The sequence below is a fragment of the Neomonachus schauinslandi genome, chromosome 4 (assembly GCF_002201575.2).
Source record: "Neomonachus schauinslandi chromosome 4, ASM220157v2, whole genome shotgun sequence".
NCBI lineage: Eukaryota > Metazoa > Chordata > Mammalia > Carnivora > Phocidae > Neomonachus > Neomonachus schauinslandi.
In genome coordinates this window covers 140,191,536-140,218,981 of record NC_058406.1, presented here as the reverse complement: position 1 = coordinate 140,218,981, position 27,446 = coordinate 140,191,536, and the positions used below count along the sequence as shown (strand labels likewise).

General features: G+C 37.2%; 1 protein-coding gene across 1 annotated transcript in view; it reads left to right on the top strand.

The window, feature by feature from the left end:
* CNGB3 (cyclic nucleotide gated channel subunit beta 3) overlaps positions 1-27,446 on the top strand; it is a 137,985-nt gene that overhangs the window by 44,091 nt on the left and 66,448 nt on the right. Inside the window, exons 4-7 of the mRNA XM_021688380.1 lie at positions 15,480-15,634; positions 17,830-17,982; positions 19,008-19,216; positions 26,204-26,254. Of these exons, the coding sequence (XP_021544055.1) occupies positions 15,480-15,634; positions 17,830-17,982; positions 19,008-19,216; positions 26,204-26,254 (568 nt within the window). The remainder of the gene's footprint in view (positions 1-15,479; positions 15,635-17,829; positions 17,983-19,007; positions 19,217-26,203; positions 26,255-27,446) is intronic.

Sequence of the window (27,446 nt, the reverse complement as noted above, 5' to 3'; positions counted from 1 at the left end):
GAAAAAGTGCTCAACATCGCTCGGCATCAGGGAAATCCAAATCAAAACCTCAATGAGATACCACCTCACACCAGTCAGAATGGCTAAAATTAACAAGTCAGGAAATGACAGATGTTGGCGAGGATGCGGAGAAAGGGGAACCCTCCTACACTGTTGGTGGGAATGCAAGCTGGTGCAGCCACTCTGGAAAACAGTATAAAGGTTCCTCAAAAAGTTGAAAATAGAGCTACCCTACGACTCAGCAATTGCACTACTGGGTATTTACCCCAAAGATACAAATGTAGTGATCCGAAGGGGTACATGTCCACAATAGCCAAACTATGGAAAGAGCCAAGATGTCCATCAACAGATGAATGGATAAAGAAGATGTGATAGATAGATAGATAGATAGATAGATAGATAGATAGATAGATAGATAGATAGATATACACACACACAATGGAATATTATGCATCCATCAAAAAAAAAAACAACAACAAAATCTTGCCGTTTGCAACGACATGGATGGAACTAGAGGGTATTATGCTAAGGGAAATAAGTCAGTCAGAGAAAGACATGTATCATATGATCTCCCTGATATGAGGAATTCTTAATCTCAGGAAACAAACTGGGGGTTGCTGGAGTTGTGGGGGGGTGGGAGGGATGGGGTGGCTGGGTGATAGACCTTGGGGAAGGTATGTGCTATGGTGACTGCTGTGAATTGTATAAGACTGTTGAATCACTGACCTGTACCCCTGAAACAAATAATACATTATATGTTAAAAAAAAAAAAAAAAAGAAGAAGATAGCAGGATGGGAAAAATGAAGGGGGAAAATGAGGGGGAGACAAACCATGAGAGACTATGGACTCTGAGAAACAAACTGAGGGTTCTAGAGGGGAGGGGGTGAGGGGATTGGTTAGCCTTGTGATAGGTATTAAAGAAGGCACGTACTGAATGGAGCACTGGGTGTTATACACAAACAATGAATCATGGAACACTACATCAAAAACTAATGATGTAATGTATGGTGATTAACATAACATAATAAAATAAGTTAAAAAAAAAAAAGAACCCCTACAGGAGCATATTCAATACATAACTTGATAGTTCCCATCTCTATACCTTTACTCATGCTGTTTCTTCCACTAATATGCCTTCCCACCTGCCTTCTGCTGGGCCACCAATTCTACTATATGACCTCATTATAACTAACCAACTTTACGTCTAAATACCAACCAAAACATTCCTTGTTTGGTCCTCTCTTTAACTCCCATGAGACCCAAACTTGTTCCTATCCCCGTGTTCCTTCTCCCTCCCTTACCCCCATACTTTTCCTCCATTATTTAAACCCACAGACCCATCACCATAATCTCAAACCTATTTGCTTTGTGAAGCCCTGTCTGACAATTCCTTCCTTATCACTCATTGTGAATATCACACAATTCTGTAAATGTGTTAACATTCATAGAGTTTTTTTAATTTTGATAAATTATTAAGAAGAAGTAATGTGACTTACCTTCTTAGTATATCCAAATACCTCTCTCATAACAGGTACTCCATAAACACCTGATCACTTTTCCTTGGCACTTAGCACACTATAATTTAATGTAATATTGTAATGTTACAATATTAGTAATAATTTGTTACTAACTGGGTAAATGAACCAATGGTGGATTTTTTAAAAAAATAATTGAAGTGAAATTCATTCATATAACATAAAATTAACCACTTTAAAGAGAACAATTTAGTAGCATTTAGTACTTCCACAATGTTATTCAACTGCTATCTCTAGTTTCAAAACATTTCTATCATGTTAAAGTAAAATATTTTTCCCACTAAACAGTTTCTCCCCATTCACCTCTCCACAAGCTTCCAGCATCCACCGATCCATGTTCTGTCTCTCTAAATTCATCTATTCTGGATACTTCATCTAAATGGAGTCATCCTTAAATTCATCTGTTCTGGATATTTCATCTAAATGGAATCATGCAATATGTGACTTTTTGTGACTAGCTTCTTCCACTTAGCATAATGTTTTCAAGGTTCTCCCATGTTGTGGCATGTATCAGTACTTCATTCTTTTTTATGGCTAAATAATATTGTTTTGTATCACTGTACTGTATTTGTTTATCCATTCATCCACTGATGGACAGTTTGGCTATTTCCATCTTTGGGCTATTTTAAATAGGATTATTATACATGCTTGTACATGTACTTGTTTAAATACCTGTTTTCCATTATTTGGGGTATATACCTAAGAGTGGAATTGTAGGATTATGTAATAATTCTGTGGTTAACTTTTGGAGGCCCTGCCAAAGTGTTTTCCACAGCCCTGAACCAACTTATATTCCCAATAATGTACAAGGTATAAGGGTTCTTATTTCCCCACAACCTTGCCAACACCTATTTCCACTTTTTAAATTATATACATCCTACTGGGTATTAAGTGGTACCTCTGGATAGTGGCTTTTAAAACACTGGGCTATTTTGAACACATCTGTAATACCTACAGAGTTGAATTTACTGTGAAGCTAATAAACCTTATGTTTCAGAATCCCTCACTGAAGACTCTGTGTTGAAATTAGAATTCATAATTTTTTATTCTTTTTCTTTAAAAGAGCTCTATAAATTACAAAAGTTTCCAGCTGCACAATACTTGAATTTCCACTACACACAAGTAAATAAGAATACCTACTATTCGTGAGTGTGACAGAAATATGCCTATCTCCAGCTATGGTGGTGTATTCTTTTGCTTCCAATGTCACCATGCCTAACTTAAAGGCTTTATGACAAATATCACCAGAGTAACAAATTTAAGAACCTCGTATTCCACGTAGCATGGCAGGAGCCATAATAATTCCAGCCACGTATTAATTGTGGGACACACTGAGTCCAGGTTATTGCTAGAAAGCCAAACATAAATTTCTGTTTCCAAAATAGTCATACATAATTCTTCTAACAATTACCTCTTCTCAAATATCAAATTAAAAAGAACAAAGCCAGAGAGTGTCTGCAAAATTTTTAAGCTATACTGTCTTTTACTTTACTTTTGCAGTTTGCTTGTAGTCAATAGGATGATTCTGTCACATTCACTAACAGAAATCAAGTTGCAAGTGCATATTTATATGACTATTGATGTCTCTGATTTACATAAAAATCTGTGATGCACATTCAAAATCGGTACTGACTACAAATAGATCAAATAGTGAGCTCCCTCAACCATGCCCATATGATTTATGAGTAAGTTTTACCGCTATGTACTGTTATGCCCTTCAGGAACTAGGTTATTTGAATTGAATATTCAGTGTAATACAGTACGTGACAGACTATACAAATTATTTGCACAAGACATGGTAAGTAATTTTGACCGTAAAATTTGATGATAATGTTCATCAGGAGAGTGGCCTGCCTCTCTGAAAAGGCTTGAAAATTTATGTTATAGTACCATATGGTGTTCTTGGTTTTCCACATTTTCCTCTTGAAGATTCAAGTGTTTTTCCATCTTTTATCATAATTTTATCCTGTGCAAAATATTAGCTTTACCTTGCATGTAAGCAAACTAAGTTTAAGTCACTGTCATTCAATTTTAACAAATTCACCTTCCAGCATGTATTGCTAAAGTAGGACCCGAATGAATAGATTCTCACTCATTTGTGTTCCATATACCTTAAATGTTCTCTACTTTTTAAGAGAAGATGTTCACTGGGCTCCCTGCTTGGCAGGGAGCCTGCTTCTCCCTCTCTCACTCCCCCTGCTTGTGTTCCCTCTCTCGCTGTGTCTCTCTCTGTCAAATAAAATCTTTAAAAAAAAAAAAAAGAGAGAGAAGATGTTCATTGTCAGACTAGTTTGGCTTTTTAAAATCAAAATACTCACCTGTTAAAGATCAACAAACATTGAGTTCTAATTATTTCCAGTTTTCTCTTCTATTGCTTTGTCATAATTTGTTTATTGCTTTGTCATAATTTGTTTATAACCTTCTATCATCTATTTTCATACATGGCTTCTCAATCAGATAGGCTGGGCCTCAGTTCATCTGAAAAGAGATATAATAAAACCCATCTCTTTGAGTTTTATAAGAATCATGTGTGATATTGATACAGCTAGCATTCAAGAAAAGTGAGGACTTTCTGCCCTTCCCTCAAGAAGAGAAAAAGGGTACATAAGCCAAGGAAAAAGTGTGGCTCCTACCAACATTTTACAGATTTAAGCTTGCAAGACTACTATTAATGGAACAAGGTTTCTCTTACTTTAATGTGCATACATGATCTGAAGAGCTTGTCAAAATGCAGATTCTGTTTTAAAAGTTCTGGGGCAGGGCCTGCTATTTTGTGTTTCTGACAAGCTCAAGAGATGCTGATACTACAGGTCTGCAGACCACTCTTCTGAGTAGCAAGGTTATAGAACTCCATGTTTCTACCAAAGTATGCTGAACTTAACTAAGCAGGTAGATGGTGTTTTTCAGGTTAATGATGGTGGGTCTTTTTTTTTAATTCGGGGTAATCATAGATTTATATACAGTTTGTAAGAAATTATATAGAAATTTCCCACATACCCTTTAACCAATGGTAATATCTTACAAGTTACAGCCAGGATATTAACAGAGATAATCCACTGATCTCATTCAGATTTCTCCAGTTTTACTTGTATTCATTTGTGGATTCGTGTGTGTTTTATGTAATGTTACTGTGTGTGTAAATTCATGATACAAAACAGTTGCATCAAGGATTTCTCCTGGAAAGGATTTGCCCTTTTACAACCACATGCATCTCATTCCCTATCCCTACCCTGTCCCTTCCCTTCCTCCTGACAATCACTAATGTGTTCTCCATCTCTATAATTTTGTCATTTCAAGGACGTCATATAAATGGAATCATAAATGGATTTAACCTTTAGATATTGGCTTTTTTTTTAAGATTTTATTTATTCATTTATTTATTTATTTGAGAGAGAGAAAGAGAGAGAAACAGCATGAGAGGGGAGAGGGCCAGAGGGAGAAGCAGGCTCCCCGCTGAGCCAGGAGCCCGATGTGGGAATTGATCCCAGGATTCCGGGATCATGACCCGAGCCGAAGGCAGTCGCTTAACCAAGTGAGCCACCCAGGCACCCAGATATTGGCTTTTAATCAGTGTAATTTCCTAGAGAATCATTATAAATTGTTGTGTGCATCAGTAATTCATTCCTTTTTTTTTTTTTTCTGAGTAGTATTCCATTATATGGCTGAACCATAGTTCAGCCATTCAGTCATTGAAGGACATCTGGGTTGTTTCCAGTATTGGGTTATTACAAATAAAGCTTATGTGAACATCTGTGAAAAGGTTTTTGTGTGAGCACAAGTTTTTAGTTCTCTGGGATAAGTGTCCAACATATCATATGATAATTGGATCATATAATTGTATGTTTAGTTTTATAAGAAACTGCCAAACTGTTTTCCAGAGTCACTGTACTATTTTAAATCCTAACCAGCAAAGTACGAGTGATCCACTTTCTCCATACCCTTGTCAGCATTTGGTGAGGTCACCTTTTTTTATTTTAGCCACTCTGATTGGTGTAGGCTGATATCTCATTGTGGTTTTAATTAGCATTTCCTAATGGCCAATGACACTATACATCTTTTCGTGTGCTTATTTGCCATTTGCATATCCTCTCCCATGAAATGACTGTTCATGTCTTTTGCTCACTTTATAATCAAATTGTTATTATTTTTTAAAATGTATTTATTTATTTTACAGAGAGAGAGAGCACGCATGCACACACTTGCACGCAAGTTGGGAGAGAGGCAGAGGGAGAGAATCTTCAAGCAGACTCCCTGCTGAGTTTGGAGCCTGCTGTGGGGCTTCATCTCACAGACCTGAGATCATGACCTGAGCCAAAACCTGAGTGGGATGCTCAACCAACTGAGTCACCCAGGCACCCCAAATTATTTTTTATTTTTTGCTGTCAAGTTTTAGTGTTATTTATATATTCTAGATACTAGATTTTTGTTGGATATATTGTTGAAAATATTTTCTCCCATGGTATCGCTTATCTTTTCATCCTCCTAATAGAATCTTTTCATAGAGCAAAAGTTTTTAATTTTGATTAGGTGTAATTTTTCAGTTTTTCCTTTTGTAGATTATGCTCGTGATGTCAAATTTAACAACTCTTTGCCTAGGCCCAGATCCAGAAGAGTTTCTTCTACCTTTTCTAAAAAGTTTTATAATTTTATGTTTTACACTTAACCTTATGATCCATTTTGAGTTAATTTTTGTATAAAGTCTGAGATTTAGATTGAAGTTCACTTTTTTGCCTTAGATGTCCAGTTGCTCTAGCACCATTTGTCAAAAGGGCTATCCTTCCTTCTTTGAAGTGCTTTTGCGCTTTTGTCAAAAATCAGTTGGTGTGTTTTTAATGATGGTAGGAATGTCCTACAGGTCTGTCCCCAGCAGTAGATAACTGACAGCAATCAAAACTATGGCAGTGTCCCAGTCAGTACAAATTTCTTTATGAAAATAGAATTACTAACAGAGAAGGAAAGCTATTATGGTCTGCTTACATCTTAAGGAAAGCTCCAATGTAGAGCCAAGCTACTAGCACTGTTCTCTCACTGAGTTTCAGCAGTTATCAGCAACTTGTAATTTCATCTTGCTTTTTACTAACCTACTTCTAATAGACACTTCATCCTTTCATTTGTAGTTTAAAAGTCAAAATTATTTAAATTTTATCCACATTCCTAGCCACCCTCTTGAACATGTTTAGTTTGGCTCTTCAGTGCTTCAGATCGATTTGATGTCTCTTCCTGGCATTAAGAAGGAAAAGAAGAAGCCATGAATTTGGCACTCGGAATATCCCTTAAATATATGCACTGTCCTCCCCTTTAGGTCAACATCAAACTGAATATTCATTTGCCATTATTTCTGTATTAGATACTGTTAATTCTCTACCTGGAGTATAAATGATATCTCTGCTTTCAGAGAAAAGAAGCTGTGCAAATATTTTCCAATCAAGAAAATGTATTCCTCCTAACCATTTACTACTCACTCACTCAAGGAAGAATCTACCCAGGAACTTTGCCCTGTCAGACACTGAACCTCCTAATTTTTAAATGGGCAGGGACTGGGAGCTGGTGCTCTAGGGCTCTAAGAGCTAACCACAGTCACATTCAGGCCATCAGAGTGTAGACTTCTGCAGTCTTGTACCCACTGGGCAGAACTGTGACCTAACTCTATGTGCTGATGATTAGCACTCTGACTTCTCCTCCCTTTCCTAGTCTGATTTCCTTACTATATCTGGTTTCTCTGAGGATGTCCTGTGATTTTGCTTCATCAACTCAGACAGTCTTGGTTTCCTTCTTTCTACAAATTACCTCTCTTCACATTTAAATTATTGAATTAATCCAAATGGAACCCCTTCCTGCCAAGAGCTTTCTACATACATCTCTACTGGCATCCCTTTAAAAGAAGCCAATCTCTGCTCTGAATCATGAGATTCTGTTTCTGTCTCCAGGCCACAGCCACACATACTGCTGCCAAGGCAATGACAAATCTGCCTCAAGGTAATTGACATTTGTTTGGGGGAGTTGAAATAGTTCCACACCCCCCTTGTCACATCTGCTTCTTGCTATCCACTTTCTCATTCCTAATTTTCTCATAGCAGGAGAAATTGCTAATCTAGTCAGAACCCAAGACATTGGGTTCTTGATCTGCTATGTTTTAGTAGTGATTGGGATCCCTGTGCCTTAAAGGCAAGAAACCAGCCCCTCATCCTTTCTCTAGGTGTTTTTCCTCTTCTATGCAATAAACCCATCTGGGCATGGATTACTTCTTAGGGAAGATTTCCACTCAAGGTGGGTAGGTGGGTAAGTAGACCCACAATCTGACCTACGAAATAGCATATTTCTCTTCAGCCTGTGGTTCCCAAACTTAGATTCAGGGAAAGATTTTAGAATCTACTTTAGCCTCAAGGCCTAAATTGAATTTCTCAACAGAGATTTTGCCAGATTTTACATCCTCTACTAACTAAAATCCCAACTCCTTCATCTTCTTCCTCTTTTTAAACATTTTACCTTTTAAATTATATTCCTAATGTCAAAGGAAGAGGCCACCATGCAATACCTGACACAAAAATTGAATTTGTTGCTTGCTAAGCCAGACAGAGCTATACTTGGGAGGTAAAGTCTCCCAGAATAAAGCGAAAAGCTGATTTTGTATAGGGTTTGGCAGCATGGAGTTCAGGGAAAATTCATTTTCCCTTAGAAATTTTGAGATGCTGCTTTATTAGCGTCTAGTATCCAGTAGTGCCAATGAGAAACCTGATGCCGATTTATAGGGATTTTTTTCCAACCCTAGAAGATCTCAACAGTTTTCTCTTTAATTTTAGTGTTCTGAGATTTATAATGGTGTGATGTTTGTGTTTTCTCTTATTTATTTCACTTGCATTTGGTGACTTTTTTAATCTGAAGACTTGCATATTTCTTGAGTTGTGAAAAAAGGTTTCTCTATAATATCTTTCTTTGTTTTTTTTTATTATTATGTTATGTTAATCACCATACATTACATCATTAGTTTTTGGTGGAGTGTTCCATGATTCATTGTTTGCGTATAACACCCAGTGCTCCATGCAGAACGTGCCCTCCTTAATACCCATCACCAGGCTACCCCATCCATCCCCCAGAACCCTCAAGTTTGTTTTTCAGAGTCCATAGTCTCTCATGGTTCGTCTCCCGCTCCGATTCCCCCCCTTCATTCTTCCCCTCCTGCTATCTTCTTCTTTTTTTTCTTTTTTAACATATAATATATTATTCATTTCAGAGGTACAGGTCTGTGATTCAACAGTCTTACACAATTCACAGCGCTTATTGCTTTTATTTTGGGTTTGTTTTTTTTTTTTTTTTTTGGATGATCAAACTCTTTATCTCCAAGTTTCTTTTTTTTCTTTTTTTTTTTAAGATTTTATTTATTTATTCATGAGAGACAGACAGAGAGAGGCAGAGGCAGAGGGCGAAGCAGGCTCCCCGCTGAGCAGGGAGCCCTATGCGGGACTCAATCCCAGCACCCCGGGATCATGACCTGAGCTGAAGGCCGAGGCTTAACTGACTGAGCCAGCCAGGCGTCCCTATCTCCAAGTTTCTAATTGATTCTCTTTCAAAATAACCTATTCCGACTAAATATCTATTAAAATACATATCCTCTCTTATCTCTATTTTTTAAAAGATTTTATTTCTTTATATGAGAGAGAGAGCGCGTGCATGCGCGCACAGACACACGCACGAGCAAGGGGGAGGGGCAGAGGAAGAGGGAGAAGCAGGCTCCCCACTAAGCAGGGAATCCATACAGAACCCAGAAATCATGACCTAAGCCAAAGGCAGATGCTTAGCTTAACTGACTGAACCACCCAGGCACCCCTCTTATCTCTATTTTTAATTATGGTCTGTTTTACTCATTTCCTCGGGTATTAGTTTTTCTGTTTGTTTACTTTAGTGTTTCTGATAAAGTTGATTTTGCACACTTGTTTGGTAATTCTTGGCTTATGTGATTATCTTTGTACTTGAAATTCCCCATAACTTATGTAGATGCATAGTGTACAAAAAGAGAACAACAGGAGTCGTCTACCTTGGAAGTAGAAGTATTTTATTATCAACATTGTTCAGGATTATCAGCATATAGTGATAACAAAAAAGAGACCAACTTTCAGTCATTTATAGCTTTTATTAAATTGGCTACAGCCCCTACCCCCCCTTTACTGCCTGCATATGGAGAAAATCATTCCCGAAACTCAACCCCCTCTTATTCTACCTCCTCACCTCACTCCACCATGGGGTAAGCCATTGCTGTAGATTCTGTTCCATTTACAATATTTTTTCTACAGTGATTGTGGGAAAGAACACATTGCCAAGAATTGTACCACCCACTCATTGTCTGGACATAGAGTACCCCACTTCTTATTCTTGCCATCACCTGGGACACAGCTCTGCTTTTCCAGCCCAAATCCCATCTCACTGCTACATCCTGGAGACAGTGGCTTCTGCTTCTATCCACTCAGTGAAGGTTAGGGATGAAAGAAAGCAAGCTACTTCCCTACTCTGAATGTTGTTCCTTGTGTCATCATCCCAGTGATTGACTGTGGCCCCTTCTGACCCCTTAAATCCACGCCCAAAAGATAGAACACTTCCAGAATGTCTCTCACTTTGCAACAAATATCTTCTGTGAGTGTTTTGGGCAGTGTTTTCTTCATTAATAATAACAGCAGTGCTGTGCACATCGTAATTTGTGAGAAATAAATGAGTTAACATCTGAACCCATGTGCTTTCTGTCTTTAAGAAACTCCTCAAATTTCTTGTTTTCTAGCTAGCACTTTCCTGTTTGTTTTCCAGTATGGAGATGTTTTAAATCTTTTTTGTCATTTCTAGACATTTATGGCATTCAGCCTATTATCTTGATTTAATTTTTCATCTGCTTCTTACAATAGCGTTACCCCTTTTTTTTCTAGATATGTATGCATTCTGAAATAGTCCACTCAGGCTGCCATAACAAAATACCACAGACTGAGTGACTTAAAAAATAGAAATTTATTTTCTCACAGTTCTGGAGGCTGGAAATCGAGATCACAGTGCTGTCACGATTTCTGGTAAGACCTCTTTTCCTGGCTTATGGATGGCTGCCTTCTCACTGTGTCTTCGCATGCCTTTCTTCTATGCATGCACAGAGAGAGAGCCCTCTTCTTCTTCCAAGGACACAAATCCTGTTGAATTAAGGCCTAATCCTTATGACCCCATTTAACTTTAATTACCTTTCTAAAGGCCCTATCTCCAAATACAGTCACATTGAGAGATAGGGCATCCATGTATGAATTTGAGGGGAGACACAATTCAGTCCATGGTACATTCTAATCAGTCAGTTTTTAAATTAAAAAACTCCAGAAATTTACTCAGAAGAAGCTAAGTAAGAATAAATCTAAGGGCATATGTAAAATGAAAGAGAGGACTTTAACTAAAGAATCTTTAAAATCAGGGTGCCTGATTGGTTCAGTTGGTAAAGCATGTGACTCTTTCAGGGCCATGAGTTTGAGCCCCACATTGGGTGTAGAGATTACTTAAAAAAAATTTTTTAAGGAATCTTTAAAGTCAATATAGGACATGTTATCTTTCCTGAAACAAAGTAAGTGCACAATAAATACCTATTAAATAAATGAATGAGGCATTCAAAATGTGCCTTAGAACTTTCCCAAGACACCATTATTCAGGAACATTTTGTGAGCACATCGTTTGGCTCTTTCAGGCTGCTATTATATGGGAAAAGTGGTAAAAACATAGTTGTTGCCCACTTTACTCTCAAAAAGTACCTGAGATCATTAGAGAAGTTAACATGTTTATTAACATGAAACATATTAGTATTATGATTATTTTATGTTTACATTGATATGTGTATCCATTCTCTTTCCTAATGGGTTAAGATTTGGGAAGGGTTGCTATTAGGCATGTTGGTGTGTGTATATGTTGATGTGTATGCATACATGTGTACATATGGGTCTTATGGATATAAATGTATAACCTATGTGATAATATTTTTATAACTTTTTTGTTACTTTAGTCTTAAAATGTTGTTTAACTTTTAACAAAGTTAGGCACCACTACATTTATGGGCCATTACAATGTGATTCACTAACAATAAAAATAAATATCTTGGACACAACCTCCAGCACTTAGAGATTAATAGAAGAAAAGATCTAGAGAGTGGACTGCTGGCAGGGATTTAGAAATAAACTTTGGAGTCACAAATGCATTTTAGCATATTCTAGACAGATCAAGAATTTAGGTTAGGAAATTGTGCATCATAATATCCATATGTACATTTCCATATGTAGAAACTAATGTGTACAAACAATACCATATGCACAAGTGAAATGTGATAAACAACTCAAAATCTTCACAGCATTTAGAGGTGAATATGAGAAGAAAGCCAAGTAAGACTTGGTTGAGTTATAACTATGCCAGCCCAAATTTGTACGTTTTATGGTCAACCACAAGATACGTTGGTAATAATCAGAATTTTATGCTAATTCAAGTATTTTCATTCTGAAATTTACTCCTATAAAAATGTCCAGTCATTCAAAGCAGGTTTCTTTTCTTCAAATGTAACTTTTGAAAACAACTGTCAGAATTTATCATTAATTATTGAGAAAACACAACAAAAGAAAAAAAAACCTGCTCCTCTCTCCCCCATATCTTCCCAAATTGGAATATAATATTCTTTGTCCAATCCCTGTCTTCAACAAGGCATGAATAATGGTTTTAAAGGACTTTGATCAACTGGAGTTTCTAAAGAATTAAGTCATTGAAAAATGAATTTAATACTTAATTAAGCATTAAGAAGAATCTGGTAAATTTGCAAAAGCCAAAGTTTATTCAAGATTTTACTAGAGGGAATAAATACCACTTTTAACTGAGCTTAGGAAAAAATGAATGGGAATCTAAAATACCACTTCATGAACAAAGGCAGAGCCTGTGCACTTCTACAAAATATTTGTGAAGACAGAAATGACAAAATTTGCAGTTTGTATGCAGCATGAGACACCACTGACCTCTCTTTCCAAACTTTTAGCTTCCCTGATTTTTGTGACATTTTTCTCTTTCAGATCTACCTCTCTAATTCCTACTTCCCAGTTCCTTATTTTATGCTACTCCTTAAATGTCAGCAAATTACAAGGTTTGACCTCCCAATCTTTTCTTGTTCTATGCAGGCTCCTACCAGTAATCTGATCCACTGTATAATTTCTACCATCGCCTCTAGAAAAGTGATCCCTCGTTCAACGTCTCCATCCAGCTCAGCCCTCACTGCTGAATTCCAAACCTAAATTCTCAACTGCCTGCTGTACAGAATGTATTTTAAAAGCATTTGATTCTTCATTCGCAGACACATACTGAACTGAATGTATTTTAGTTATTTTACAACTTAGGCCTCCATCTGAGTTGCCTATGCAACATCACAGTCACCCACTCTGCTAACTTCCTAGGACTGCCACAACAGATTACTATGAATTGAGTGGCTTAGAACAGCAGAAATTTATCCCCTCACAGTTCTACAAGCTAGAAGCCCAAAATCCAGGTGCCTGCCAGTTTGGTCCTTCTGAAAGCCTGAGGGAGAATCTGTTCCATACCCTTCTCCTAGCTTCTGCTGGTTGCCAGCAATTCTTGCTGTTTCTTGATTTGTGGACGTATCAACCCAATCTCTGCCTTCATTGCCACATGGTGTTCTCCCTGTGTGTCTCCTCCCTGCCTTCGTCTGGCCTTCCTGTAAAGATACCAACCTGGTGGCACAGTTGGTTAAGCCTATGCCTTCAGCTCAGGTCACGATCCCAGGGTCATGGGATCAAGCCCTGCATCGAGCTCCCTGCTCAGCAGAGAGACTGTTTCTCCCTCTCCTACTGCCCCTCCCCCCCCTCCAGGTTGCTCGCTCTCTCTCTCTCACTCACTCTCTATCAAATAAATAAATAAAACCTACAAAAAAAAGATACCAGTCATTAGATTAGGGGCCCACCCAACTGCAGTATGACTTCATCTTAACTTAGTTAAATTTGTAAAGACCTTATTTTCAAGTAAGGTCACAATCTGAGGCTCCGGTTCGAAATGAATTTTAGCAGAACACTATTCAATGTAGTCCACTGACCAAACTTGAAATTTCCACTGTTATATTAACCCATATATTTTAACTCAGCTCTCTCCACACCACAACTAATTAACTTCTTTTTTTTTCCATTATTTTTTTTTAAATATAGCTTATAATGTCCCTCTTCTGCTTAGAATCTTGCTCTACTTCCCCGTTGGTCTCAGCTGACCTCATAGGTGATTTGGGAATTTATGTTAAAATGTTTGAGCTTTTGTTGTACTCCACAGGGCAGCAACTGATACACTTTTTCTCCGGCTGTATCCTTTGCTTTGAATATTTTCCCTTTACATTATCAATCAAAGTGCCATTCATCTTTTACTGTGAACTCATCCCTGATTGCAACCATCCATTTTACCTCATCAAAAGAAGTCATCCCTTTGTGTTATACTAAAGCAACAAGTTTAAGTTAGAGAACACGTATCACTGAGTGTACATGAAAACTTTCCAAGGTCTTAATAAACACAAATAGTTTTAGGGGCGCCTGGGTGGCTCAAATGGTTGGGCGTCTGTCTTCGGCTCGGGTCGTGATCCCAGGGTCCTGAGATCAAGCCCTGCATTGGGCTCCCTGCTCAGTGGGGGGCCTGCTTCTTCCTCTCCCTCTGCTTCTCCCCCTACTCATGTTCTCTCTCTCTCTCCATATGTCTGTGTCTTGAATGAATAAATAAAAAAAAATCTTAAAAAAAAAACACGAATAGTTTTAAAAGACTCAATTTCAAGATCCACATCTTACTTAGGTACTCTTTCTTAAAGCTGATATCCTAAGTACACCCACAGACCACAAGTTTCTCTTTCTTATCTCGCCTTTCACGATGTTTTGCCTGTTTTGCAAAAAAAAAAAAAAAAAAAAGGCCTACTTCTAACCCATCCCAATATTACTATGATGCATTTGGCCTGGAGTGCAAAAGTTCTTGAAGCCCCAAATACAAGAACAATTGTCAAATATGTATTTTTTTTTTTGCTTATATCCCTGATTGAATTTCAAGAAAAGAGGACTACTGTGTTAATACTATTTTTTTCATCAGCTCTTTTTTTTAAATGAGTGTTCTCTATGCTCTTATCAAAAAAATTAAAACAGGAACAAATGTCATTCTAATTAGTTTTTTATTCTTCCATAGATACATAAACAAAGTTTAAAAGCCTCACTCATCTCAATAATAGAGTTTCAGTAAGACTTTCCTTCTATTTTTCTTTACCAAAGTTTATAAAATATTTACATATTTATGTAAAATATGGTTCATCAAGGAATTATGAGGAATAATTCTTTTAAAATTACAGTTAGTAATATGAACAAGAAATATCAAATATCACTCAAATGAAGCATAGTTACATAAGTATATCCATTGCTTCTCTCTTCTACCTTCATTTGTTTATCTCATGAAAATACATGTTTCTTCTTCTCTATTTGCCTTTTGTCATTCAGTCACAAAATTACTTCAAGAAAAAATACATTCATAGCTTCTGCATATAGGTAGGTGAGAGAAAAGATGGACAAGGATTACTCTATATGAGAAGCAGGGAAAAAAGAAAAGATGAAATAACTTGAAAGGAGCAGTTAGGGGTGCCTGGGTGGCTCAGATGGTTAAGCATCTGCCATCAGCTCAGGTCATGACCCCAGGGTCCTGGGATCCAGCCCCACGTCTGGCTCCTGGCTCAGCGAGGAGCCTGCTTCTCCCTCTGCCTCTCCCCCTGCTCATGCTCTCTCTCTCTGTATCTCAAAAGAATAAATAAAATCTTTAAAAATTAAAAAAAAGAGCATTTAATAGTGTAGGGTCTATAAGGAGGGTGGAAAAACTTAATCTCTTCCCTGTATATACTTCTTCATGGTTCCATTTCTATCACCGTTTTTTTCCTCATTTAATCCAAAAAGCAAACCACTTGGAGCCCCTGTTATAAATGAGTATGCTGATGCCCAACTACACAACTTGGTGAAAAGGATGCGTCAAAGAACAATGCTCTACAAGAAAAAGTTGGCAGAAGGAGATATATCCTCACCTGAAACCAGCCCCCAAACTGGTAAGCATTGTTATCTCAAAGTACTGGAAAAAAGGAAGTTGTGAGGGGACATGTAATGTCTTAGTTTGGGTTCTCCCAAAAGCTGACCCTGAGACAATGATTTAGGTGCAAATAGTTTATATTGAGGGTGATTCAGGAAGGTGAGAGCCGACAAGATGGAGACAGGAGTTAAGACAATAAAGATGTATTAATGAGAGGGCTTCTTCTGTGGGCCCTCAGACTTGATCCAGCTAACAAACTGTGTGGATCACACTTAAGAATTCTCCTGAGAAACCTCCCCACTGTTTCCCACGATGGTTGCATCAATTAATATTTCCACCAACAGTGTACGAGAATACCCTTTTCTCCACATCCTTGCCAATACTTGCTATTTCTTGTCTTCTTGATACTAGCCATTTTAACTGGTGTGAGGTGATATCTCATTGTGGTTTTGATTTGCATTTCCCTGATGCTGAGTGATGTGGAGCATCTTTTCATGTGTCTGTTGACCATTTATATGTCTTCTTTGGAAAAATTGTCTATTTAAGTCTTCTGCCCATTTTTTAATTGGATTGTTTGTTTTTTTGGTGTTGAGTTGTGTAAGTTCTTTATGTATTTTGGAGGAAGTGGCAGGGGTATCAATCCACCAAATCCTGTTTTCCATTAGTTAAGGGTTACTGTTGGGGCATGTTGCTAACTCTCCAGTACTTTAAGCAAGCCATCTGAGAAAAAATGCTGAGGGGGACAGACACAGGGAGCCCTCTGCACAGGACTTTTAGACCCATGGTATACGAGCAAAGCAACAGCAATATCTGCTATGGTAAGTTTTATTGTAAATATTAATTAAGAATACCCCTGATAGGGGCACCTGGGTGGCTCAGTTGATTAATATCATGTGCCTTCAGCTCAGGTCATGATCCCAGGGTCCTGGGATCAAGCCCTGCATTGACCTCCCTGCTCAGCAGAGAGTCTGCTTCTCCCTCTCCCGCTCCCCGTTTGTGGGCATGTGTGTGCTCTCTCTCTCTCTGTCAAATAAACAAAATCTTAAAAAAAAAATACCCCTGATACACAAAGCACTTATTATAAAAATACAAGAACACTACCTGAATACACAACATAGCAAAGAACATCAACAAACTAATCACATGGCAGAGTGGGGCAATTATCAGCCTCCCTAATAATTACAGAAATGTGTTTATGAAAAATTAATAAGTGCAATAAAGCAGAGCACAAAAGTGATATATATTATGATTACATCTTTGTAAAAACATTTACATATGTATAGATAAAAATAGAAGAAAGTTTGGTTGTTTAATAACAGTTAAAAATCAAACTTAATTATAAAGGATAGAGCTGAGGGTTGCCTTATAATTCTGTATAAGATAAGTTGGATTTTCAAAATAAACTATGTATTATATAGTAGTTGCCCTTTTAAAAGAAGAGGCTATAATAAATCAGTTATTATATTTTGATAAAGATAAGTTGAAAAAAATATTTCGAGCTTTATCCATAACTTGAAAGATATGTGTGAGACTAGAGAAGCATGAAACTAAAACCTGTGGCATGATGTATATTTGTAATGTTTCTTTTCAATGTAAACAAAGGACTGCCTTTATTCATGCTACAGAATTTGTAAGAATTAAGCTCGTATTTAAAATATCCTCTTTGTGGGGTGCCTGGCTGGCTCAGTCAGTAGAGCATCTTGGGGTTGTGAGTTTGAGCCCCCCTTTGGGTGTAGAGGGTTTTTTTTTTTTTTTTGAGAGAGACGGACGGAAAGAGAGTACACACAAGCCGGGGGAGAGGTAGAGAGAGAGCGAGAGAGAGAAGCAGACTCCCCGCTGAGCAGGGAACCTGATGTGGGGCTCAATCCCAGGACCCTGGGATCATGACCTGAGCCAAAGGCAGATGCTTAACCGACTGAGCCACTCAGGCAGCCCTAGAGATTACTTTAAATTAATTAATTAAAATATCCTATTTGTAACACCTTTGGTATAATTTACTAGGAAGCTTTAAATCTGCTGTTTATTTCCAAATTTCAGTGTTTTCATTACCTGGATATTGTCATTAATGTCACTATTTTCAATGTCATAACATGCCTTATCTACCTATATTGAGAAGGGGAGATTCTGAAATGTTCTGACTTCAAGAAATCCAAGTTTTTCTCATTAACCTAACCTAACCTCTTAAAAATGTGTTCTTTTTTCTTCCCTATAAAGCAAAGCCCACAGCTGTACCATCAACACAAGAAAGCAATGCTAAGCTAAAAGAAGAACATTACTATCACATATTGTGTTTTAAATTCCAGAAGATGCCTCTGACAGAGTACCTAAAACGAATTAGACTTCCAAGAAGCATAGATCCATACACAGGTACCATCAAAGGGTTGACTATCCCAGTGGGAGGGCTAGCTATTACCAAGAACCCCTGGAACCCAAAGTCACAGATGGCTTCCACTTCTCCCTAGCCCACATTCTGAATCTATCTAGAAAGCAGAATTTAAACTATATTAAATATGCAATGGATTGTTTGCCCCTCTCTGGTGAAGGCAAGAGGTAAAATATTCCTGCCTGTTTTTAAAGGGCATGCCAGTATAATGTGGAATAAAGTAAATGTATAATCATCAAAATAGATAAGTGATTGATAGATGATAGATAGATAGATGATAGATAGATAGATGATAGATAGATAGATAGATAGATAGATAGATAGATAGATAGATAAAAATAAATAAGGGGCAGTCCAGTCTATGCTGCCTGTAATTACTTTTGAAAAGAAAGCCCCAAAGCATCCAGTGATATGTACACTGACACTCTTCCCCCAAAAAGTCATTATGAAGTATCTGTCTTCTTCCATGCCTTCACCTTGTTAATTATTCTAACTGAACAGATCCCTTCCTATGGCCTGCCTTGGGCAGAAGAAAGCAATGTGTGAAAGGACATGGATTGCCTTAATGGGCTGATTTTCTGACCTCTCCAGGTCAGCTATACTCTTTCGGCAAGATGTGGCTTTTTGTCAACCTGTCTGGGTGATCCTGCAGCTTAACTACTGATGCACAAAAGACCTGCTGCTGCAGTTATCCAAACAGGGCATCTCTGACCTCCCTGGGTCTCTTCTTCCTTGATCCATATAGCACAGTTACCTGTGGGGACAGACTCAGAATGGCCACTTCTCGGCAAGAGGAGAAGGCCCCTCTCCAATGTCAGAAGAGCTGATAAGATCACTCAACATCCCTTGTAAAGCCCAGTGCTTTCCACTGTAGAGTCATAATTGCACTGAATTTTAATAGACCCTCTTATAGCAATTTGCTTATCTCCAGAGGACAGAGCTCCAACGTTACCAAACTAAGCAAGAGAATTATTTTAATGCTTGTAACACGCCATTCGGATTTTTCTAGATCAACTCTATCTCCTGTGGCTCTTGCTTGTCACCATTGCCTATAACTGGAACTGCTGGCTTATACCACTGCGCCTCATCTTTCCATATCAAACACCGGACAACACACACTATTGGTTTATTGCAGACCTCATATGTGATATCATCTACCTTTGCGATATGCTATTAATCCAGCCCAGACTCCAGTTTATAAAAGGAGGAGACATAATCGTAAGTGGGGCTGGGGAAAAGCAAAAACTGACAAATATCAGATTGGACTACAAAAATAGATTTACAACTCTGTTTATTTAATGTCTGACTGGCTATCTCTGCCTGTATGAGTCTTTAACTGCTGGAAACCACCAGTATAGTAATACTAGTAATAACAACAACCACCACCACCACTGAGCACACACTATGTGCAGGGGACCATGCGTCTCCCTGTGCTTTAGTCTCCTCATCTTAAAAATAGTAATAACAATAGTACCTTCACAGTGTTGATGGAAAGACTAAATGAACTGATGCCCAGAACTGTGTTGAGTGCCTAATGAGTGCATATTAAATGTTAGCTATCATTATTATTTCACTTAATTTCTTTACAATGCCTCGCTTAATCCTTTCAGTCACCCTATAAGAAAGATATTATTATGAACCCCATATACAGAAGAGGAAACTGAGGCTTGGAGAGGGTAGGCGAGATGCTCAAGGCACAAAGCTAGACAGCAGCTAAGGCAGGATTCAAATCCAGACCTTGACTCCAACACCCATGCTCATTCCAACTACACCATGTTGGTTCATGTTGGCTAGTTTTTCAGAATTTGATAATATATGAGCATAGAAAGATAAAACCAGGTCTGAAATATAAAAACCATATACATATTTTATCTAAATAATGTAAAAATATATATATAAACTATGTATGCAAAAAGAAATGATTTAATAAATATTTCTCTAGTAATCACACCTCAAATAGTCTATGAGGCAGTTGTTTCCCATCACCTTGCAATCTGCCATTCACCTCAATATTTTTTTAGAATAAGGCAGGTATTATTTTTTTTTAAAGATTTTATTTATTTATTTGAGACAGAGAATGAGATAGAGCATGAGAGGGTCAGAGGGAGAAGCAGACTCCCTGCCGAGCAGGGAGCCCGATGTGGGACTCGATCCCGGGACTCCAGGATCATGACCTGAGCCAAAGGCAGTCGCTTAACCAACTGAGCCACCCAGGCGCCCTAAGGCAGGTATTACATCATTCATAAGAGTCTATTCAACTTCCTCAGGAGACAACCGGGTATTGAGAGAAAGCACTGGGCTATAAGATTTTTAGGACACAGACTGTACCTTATTTATCATTGTATAGTCAGCACTGAGCACAGGACCTGTACACAGTACAGAAAACAAGTCCAAGGTCTTAGGTCTTGACACTTTGGGAAAACCTAACTTAAAAAGAAAAGAAAAGCTGTCATGACCCTTTTAATCAGTGTAGATTCACTGCACTGTCCAATATAGTGGCCCCACTAGAGAGATGTATCCAAATTTAAATTTTAATTAATATTAAATAACATTGAAAGTTCATGTTTCTCAGCCACACTATGAATATTTCCAGTGCCCATTAATCACATTTGGGTAGAGGCTACCATATCAGAGAGCATAGAATATTTCCACCATTGCAAAATGTGCTATTAGATAGTGCTATAACAATGAGCCATCAAGATTTTCACTGAGACAGCCAAACCATAAGAAGGAAGCCACACACCCTGCAGACAGGTGCAAATCACAAGCACATAAAACACCCCTGTGGTTTTGTGGTTTTTTTAAATTAATATGGTATCTACTGGCCTCTCTTCTATTCACTCTTCCCCTATCCAGGTTTATCACATCCCAATTCTCACCATCAAATGCACTGGCCTACCTCAGAAACTACCATTCTTACCCTTAGGAGAAATTATTTTCTCCTAGATTTATTTTCAGTGTTGAGAGAATTTCATAAGCAACCCAGTCAATCTAACAGAAGAATATGTTTTCACGAGCACATACCCAAATCTTAAAGCTTCTACTCCTCAGCCCTTCCCCCACTAACTAGAAGGATGCTTCCTTTCCAACTGATGTCCACTGTAATATCCTTGTCACAATCTCAGTGGGAACTGCACAGAACAGACCCTCCAGTGGATCTGTCACAGTAGGAAGAACAGACTGAGGGAATACATGGCACCTTGGGTTCATACATATTTTTGAAGAATAGAGGTGGGTTCCTTAATCTCCCGAATATTTTCTTTTGACTCTCCAGATAATCTTAAATTATCAAAAAGCTGAAAGGAGTAGTTTTGGTTATTGTTTCTTTTAGAAAAAAAATTTATTCGCTGAAGAAATCTTATTATTTGAAAGCTTTCCTAGAAAGAAATTCTAAAGGCAAGAGCTATAGCTGTAGCAAGAATCTATTCAAAATATTCCTTATGTGGACTTCAGAGTAGTAGTCAGCTTACCAGCACTATCCTGAGAGCTCACTGGCAGCTTGATGAATGATGATGATGGTATACAAATAAGAAGTAAACAACCCACAAAAAAAGAGCACTAATTTCAACCTCCATTAGATGCACAAGGGGGGAGAAAATCAATGTTTGACAAATGGAAAATGACAAAATCAGTAAGGGGAGACTTATTTTCAATTTTCTAAGAGGGCTTTACACACAATGGAGTGTTAAAAACAAGAAAAATAACCAATAAAAACACACTCAACGGGCTCTATTTAAAATGCATTATCACAAACTACAAATACAGAGCAGGAACTAATTGCTTTGTTTGTTCAAAAGAAGTTTAATGGTTTCTCTAATTTAGAATAGGCAGTGTTAGCCTTTGAAACTTGATTACATTTTGTTAAGAAGACTATGCAAGTCAAGTACCCAAACTGAAGATCTGACTACATTTAGCTATCTATGCTACTTTTGGTATACTGCCAAATTGTTCATTCACTCATTCATTCATTCAACAAACATTTATTAAATATCTACAGTTGCCAGGTATTTCAGGGCTGGAGGATGGAAATATTAATTCCCCCAAGGCCTTGGAAAAAAGACAAGTAACAAAAGTGCAAAAGGCCACAAGAGAGGAAATTAGGAGGGTTTTGCACAATATTTATTTGCAATATCCTTCTGAAGATGGTGCTACACAAATAGAGAATAGAATTTTGTATCAAAGACCAATAAAAGCGTCTCTTATCTATAATTTCCTTTATAGACAGCAAAAATAGAGCTGAAAATGACAATGAGGATTACTGAGATATGAGACTCATACCCACAACACTGCTAAACCTACCCATCACAACGATTCGTGGAAATGCTCAGTGCCACCTAGTGACAATGTCAATCAGACCTAATGTTACAGTCAACCACTTTTGGCACTTAGTCTTCTCAGTTACTGTTTATAACCTGACCTGAAGAAAATTAACTACTCCCTTCTCCATGCTTTGTATACTTTATTCATACTTCTGTTATTTAATTGTTAAATAAAAATGAGGCTAATTAAGATGTAGTAGAAACAAACAGACCAGGGTCAAATTCCATCTCTGAAATTTACTAATAGCATTACTTGAAGAAAATAAATTCACCTTTTCATTAAATACTATCTTTTCATCCATAAGATGGGAACTATAGTACCCACCTCATAAACCTATTGGGAAGATTAAATAAGAAAATGTGTATACCTAAGGCCAGAATCTGGAATCTAGAACACATACAGTAAGTTGTTGAATGAATCAAATGAATGAATATCCACACATTTAACTTCCCCTAATGTCTCCTATTTGCATCTGTAGCTCTCTTTCTTACCTGATAATAAGTTTCTTTTTTTTTTTAAAGATTTTATTTATTTATTTGACAGAGAGACACAGCGAGAGAGGGAACACAAGCAGGAGGAGTGGGAGAGGGAGAAGCAGGCTTCCCGCAGAGCAGGGAGCCCGATGTGGGACTCAATCCCAGGACCCTGGGATCATGACCTGAGCTGAAGGCAGTCGCTTAACCAACTGAGCCACCCAGGCGCCCTGATAATAAGTTTCTTGAGTGTAAGGACAGTATCCAATTCATTTCCCTCTCTATCTTAGGAACTCAGAGAGTATATTCAAGAAATGTTTGAAGGAGTGGCAATCTTGGTTCAAGGATCTTCTTTCCTTGAATAATTATTTAATCTGCATTGTAGTTGTTTCAGATGATATTATTTTTATCCATTTGTTCTATATGAAATTATGGAGTTTCTATGAATTATTTATCAGAAAAGGTAAATATAATTGTACCTCGGTAGAGCTTCTTCAAAAACTATCTTTTGGAAAAGGATTTAGGTGCAGTCAGCATATCCTTTCTAAAGTAAGCTTCCCCTGAAGAAAGGTTGCCTGCAAAATGATGAGGCTTAAAAAGAGAAAGAAAATTAAATAGGGTAACATTTTTTTTAAATAAGTGCCTAATTGTTACCGCTACGCATGCTGGTTGTCATAACACTAATGATGCCAAATTGATTTAGTGCTCCAAAGAAGAGAGATTTTAGAATCACTATATCACATTTTCATCTAATCAAAAAGTTGTTGCTTCATTTACATTTATTCAATCATAGGATCATAGACAAGCCTGAAAGTAAAGGGATAAAAGTGCTAAAAACATTCTTCCAGGGCTGGAGGAGAGAGTGGTATTTTAACTGTAGCACTTGAAATGTATCTGTCAGTCCCAGATAAGCTTTGAAGGAGCTGACTGATTTTACTCAACCTTGGTACATGATTCAAGTTAATCTTCTATCTATGTCTACCTGTGGCTCAGTAAGCCATTGAGTTTCACAGTAAAATCATTAAATGAGCATGTCTTATATATCTTCTAATATATTTCTATAAGACTTAGTATATATGTTTGGGTAAAAATTATAGACAAAAACAGGTGGGGGGAGCAGGAATTGGGGAGTTGGCTAACCAGTATTTAACACAGCTCGGCAGTAGTTTAAAACTTCTGAACTTGGATAGTCTGGATGATAATTGTTAGAAGACACTGCTTCCATGTGTCCAAGTTATAATACTTCGGCTAACTCATTAATAGCACAAAGACAGTTCCTCCCTTCCTATAACTAAAATTTAAGAATGTAAATCCAGGGGCGCCTGGGTGGCTCAGTTGGTTAAGCGTCTGCCTTCGGCTCAGGTCATGATCCTGGAGTCCTGGGATCGAGTCCCACATCGGGCTCCCTGCTCAGCAGGGAGTCTGCCTCTCCCTCTGACCCTCCCCCCTCTCATGCTCTCTCTATCTCATTCTCTCTCTCAAATAAATAAATAAAATCTTTTAAAAAAAAAAGAATGTAAATCCAATATCAGCATTAATTCTTTTAGGTCTGAAGGGTAACAAATGCCTCTTAATCACTTATCACATATTTATTGGGCACCTACTGTGTGTTAGATATTGCTTGCATTAGAAACTGGAAAAACTAGACAAAGATATGGACCTTACCCAAGTAATTCAGCATATGAAAGACAGACAAAAGAAAAATGGTGAGGTTTGTAATGGGAGTCATGACAGAGGTAAGCCCTAAAGGTTATGAGGCACAGGGAAAACCATGTGAAGGAGAGGACACCTGATCCAAATCTTGGTGAATGAATTTCAGTTATCTGCACACCTCCATCCCCACAAAAAAAGGAACAAAACATATGTTCCAAGCTCTGAAAACAGCATAGGCAAAGTCATGAAAGTGAGAAACTCTGATGCTGAATAAAGTGGATGTAGGATGCTGCAGGAGGTGAGTGAGACAGAGAAAGTGGAGCCTTTGTAGACCATGAAAGGGAGCTTGTATTTTTTTTAAGTCATGTGGAGTCAGAGGATTTCACATAAATGGTGATTGTTAAGTAATCTGATTTAGCATGATCATCTAGCTGCCATTATAGAATGGATCAAGGGGAACAAGACTTAAGGCAAAGAGACCCATGCCAAAAGGAGAGAATGGACATGAGGAAATTGTACTATATGCTGGCTAATTGCACATAATAATAAAAAAATAATAATAAAATTGTAGGAAGAAGAATCAGTAGACTTGGTTGCTGGTTGGATGAGGGCTGAGGGAGAATGAGTGGTCTAGGATCACTGACCAGTATAGATGAGGATGCTCATAGGATTCCTCAAGAGGAGGAAGGGTGGGGGGTGGGAAGATGGTTAGGCTAATGGGCAATGGAGAATGATGATGAATTCAGGTTTGGTGTAGATTAAATTTGAGATAAGAATTGCTAAGTGAAGACAATAGGCAGTTGCTTGTCCAGTTCAACAGCTCCAGAAAGTGACATTAGATGGCAGTAGATATTTGAAACCATATAAGTGAATGAAATTTTCTAGGAAGCAAGTATGAAGAGGAAGAGAAGAGAGCTGAGTCTTGGGGAATGTTGACATTTAATTGGCTAACCTTAGAATCAAAAAGGACATCAAAAAGTTAGAACTGAAGAAGTAAACCAAAAATAGCATTTCAGAGTCTAAGAAAGAAAAAGTTTCAAGAACAAATATCCCCCCAAATGTCAAATGCTTCAAAAAATTTTATTTATCTCTTTATTCCTTTATCTATTCATCTACTCAATAAGTATTTATTGGGTTCCTAATATATTCTAACCACTAACTATGCACAGTTGCTAAACAGAGTCAACTCTGTCCTCCTAACTCTCCGAAATAGACATTTGGGAGTTATCCAAGGTTACCCAATATGTATAGGTGAACTCCAGCCTCCCATTTCAAGATAGATAACCATTTAATGGAATAAACTGAATTTAAATAAGTGAGTCAAGAAATATATGTGTGATTTCAAAACATGGTGAATGCCATCAAAGAATGCTAAGTACTATAAAGGATTCCTTGGGTGTGATCATGAGGAGGTTGTTTGTGGCTTTCACATTGGTAGTCTTAATGGAATAAGAAAAGTGAGCAAAGGTCAAATTGCCACTAAATTGCCATGGGTTGAGGAATAAAGGATGCAGAATAAAGCAATGTAGGCAACTATCTTAAGAAGCTTAAGTATGACAAACAATAGATCAATAGCAAAAAGAGAACAAACGACAAGGAAGATTTTATTCTATTTAAAGAGATGAGAGGATAGAGCGTATTTATTGGCTGAAGTTACAAGGAACCAGTAGAGAGAAATAACTACAAATATTTATTCAAGTGAGAAAATAATTGATGAAATTGGGTAAAATTAATATAAAATATAAATGTAACATTTCAGGTGGATTCAAATGAGTTAAAGAGACACTACAGGAGTTCTATTAAGTTTCAGGTAGGTGACTGACAGTTTCAAAATTGTTCAAATAATCCATTACCATTTTGATTTTAAGTCCTATTTATAAATTTCTTTTTTAAAAAATTTGCTTCCTTTTTGAATCATAGCCTTTGTAACAAAATATACAGGTGAAGTTCTGTTAGGCAAAGGCAAGCCTGAAGTTTTTGTTTCTCAATAATTACATGATATACTTCCATGAATGTGCAAATGTGGAATTCAATACATAGATCTTTATCAAGCACAACAAAATGTTAGTGCCCACATTTAAATTCTGATTAAAATGTCAGTAAAGGAGTATGGAGTATTCTTTATCTTGTCCATTCAGAATGCTAGCCTCCAATTCATGTAGCATGATGATGTAAAATCTATCAAATTTTTTCTACTCATTTCTTTCTTGTTCATATAAACAAAATAAAAAACAAAAAGGAAGCAATTATTTAAATAACATGGCACCTTTCTTTCCTCAAATAACAGTATAATTGTATGTTTTTTTCACTCATAATTATTTATACCCAAGTACTTTATTGTCTTTTATTTGTTCCTCCTAACTCTCAGAAATAGATATTTGGGAGTTATCCAAGGTTACCCAATATGTATAAGTGAACTCAAACCTCCCATTTCAAGAACAACACTTTTGTGGCCTCATATTTTGTGTAATAATACAAAGCTGTGGTGAGGTGCCAAATTGTCCCCATTGGTGATCTATGGTGATTAAAATCTCTTTCAATTTATTTTTATCTCCAACTGATTTTCATTGTAAAAAATTGTCACATATTTGGCATATTCATAATCTACACTACTTTGATGAACTCCACAAGAGGATGACTATTCTTTTTAAGTGTCACATATTCCAAATTCTTAATCACTTTCTTGAATTTGAATTAAGTGCAAATTAACTCATGTATTTAATTTGGGTTTATAAATGTAAAATTTTACATTTATTTAATTGTGGTCACTCCTTTTGAATTCCCTTAGCACATCCTGCTTCTCTATAGCATTGTATTATAGCTATTTTTGTGTTTCATTATTCCACTATTAGATTGTTAACTTCTTGTGGACTGAAACAATATTTTACTCCTATTTCAACTGCAACGTGTTTTGCAAAGTGCCTTGTACAGAGTTCAGTATTGGTCAGTTCTTACTCAATTCAATTTTCTACAATTCTATGAGAAATAAATCATCTTTATCT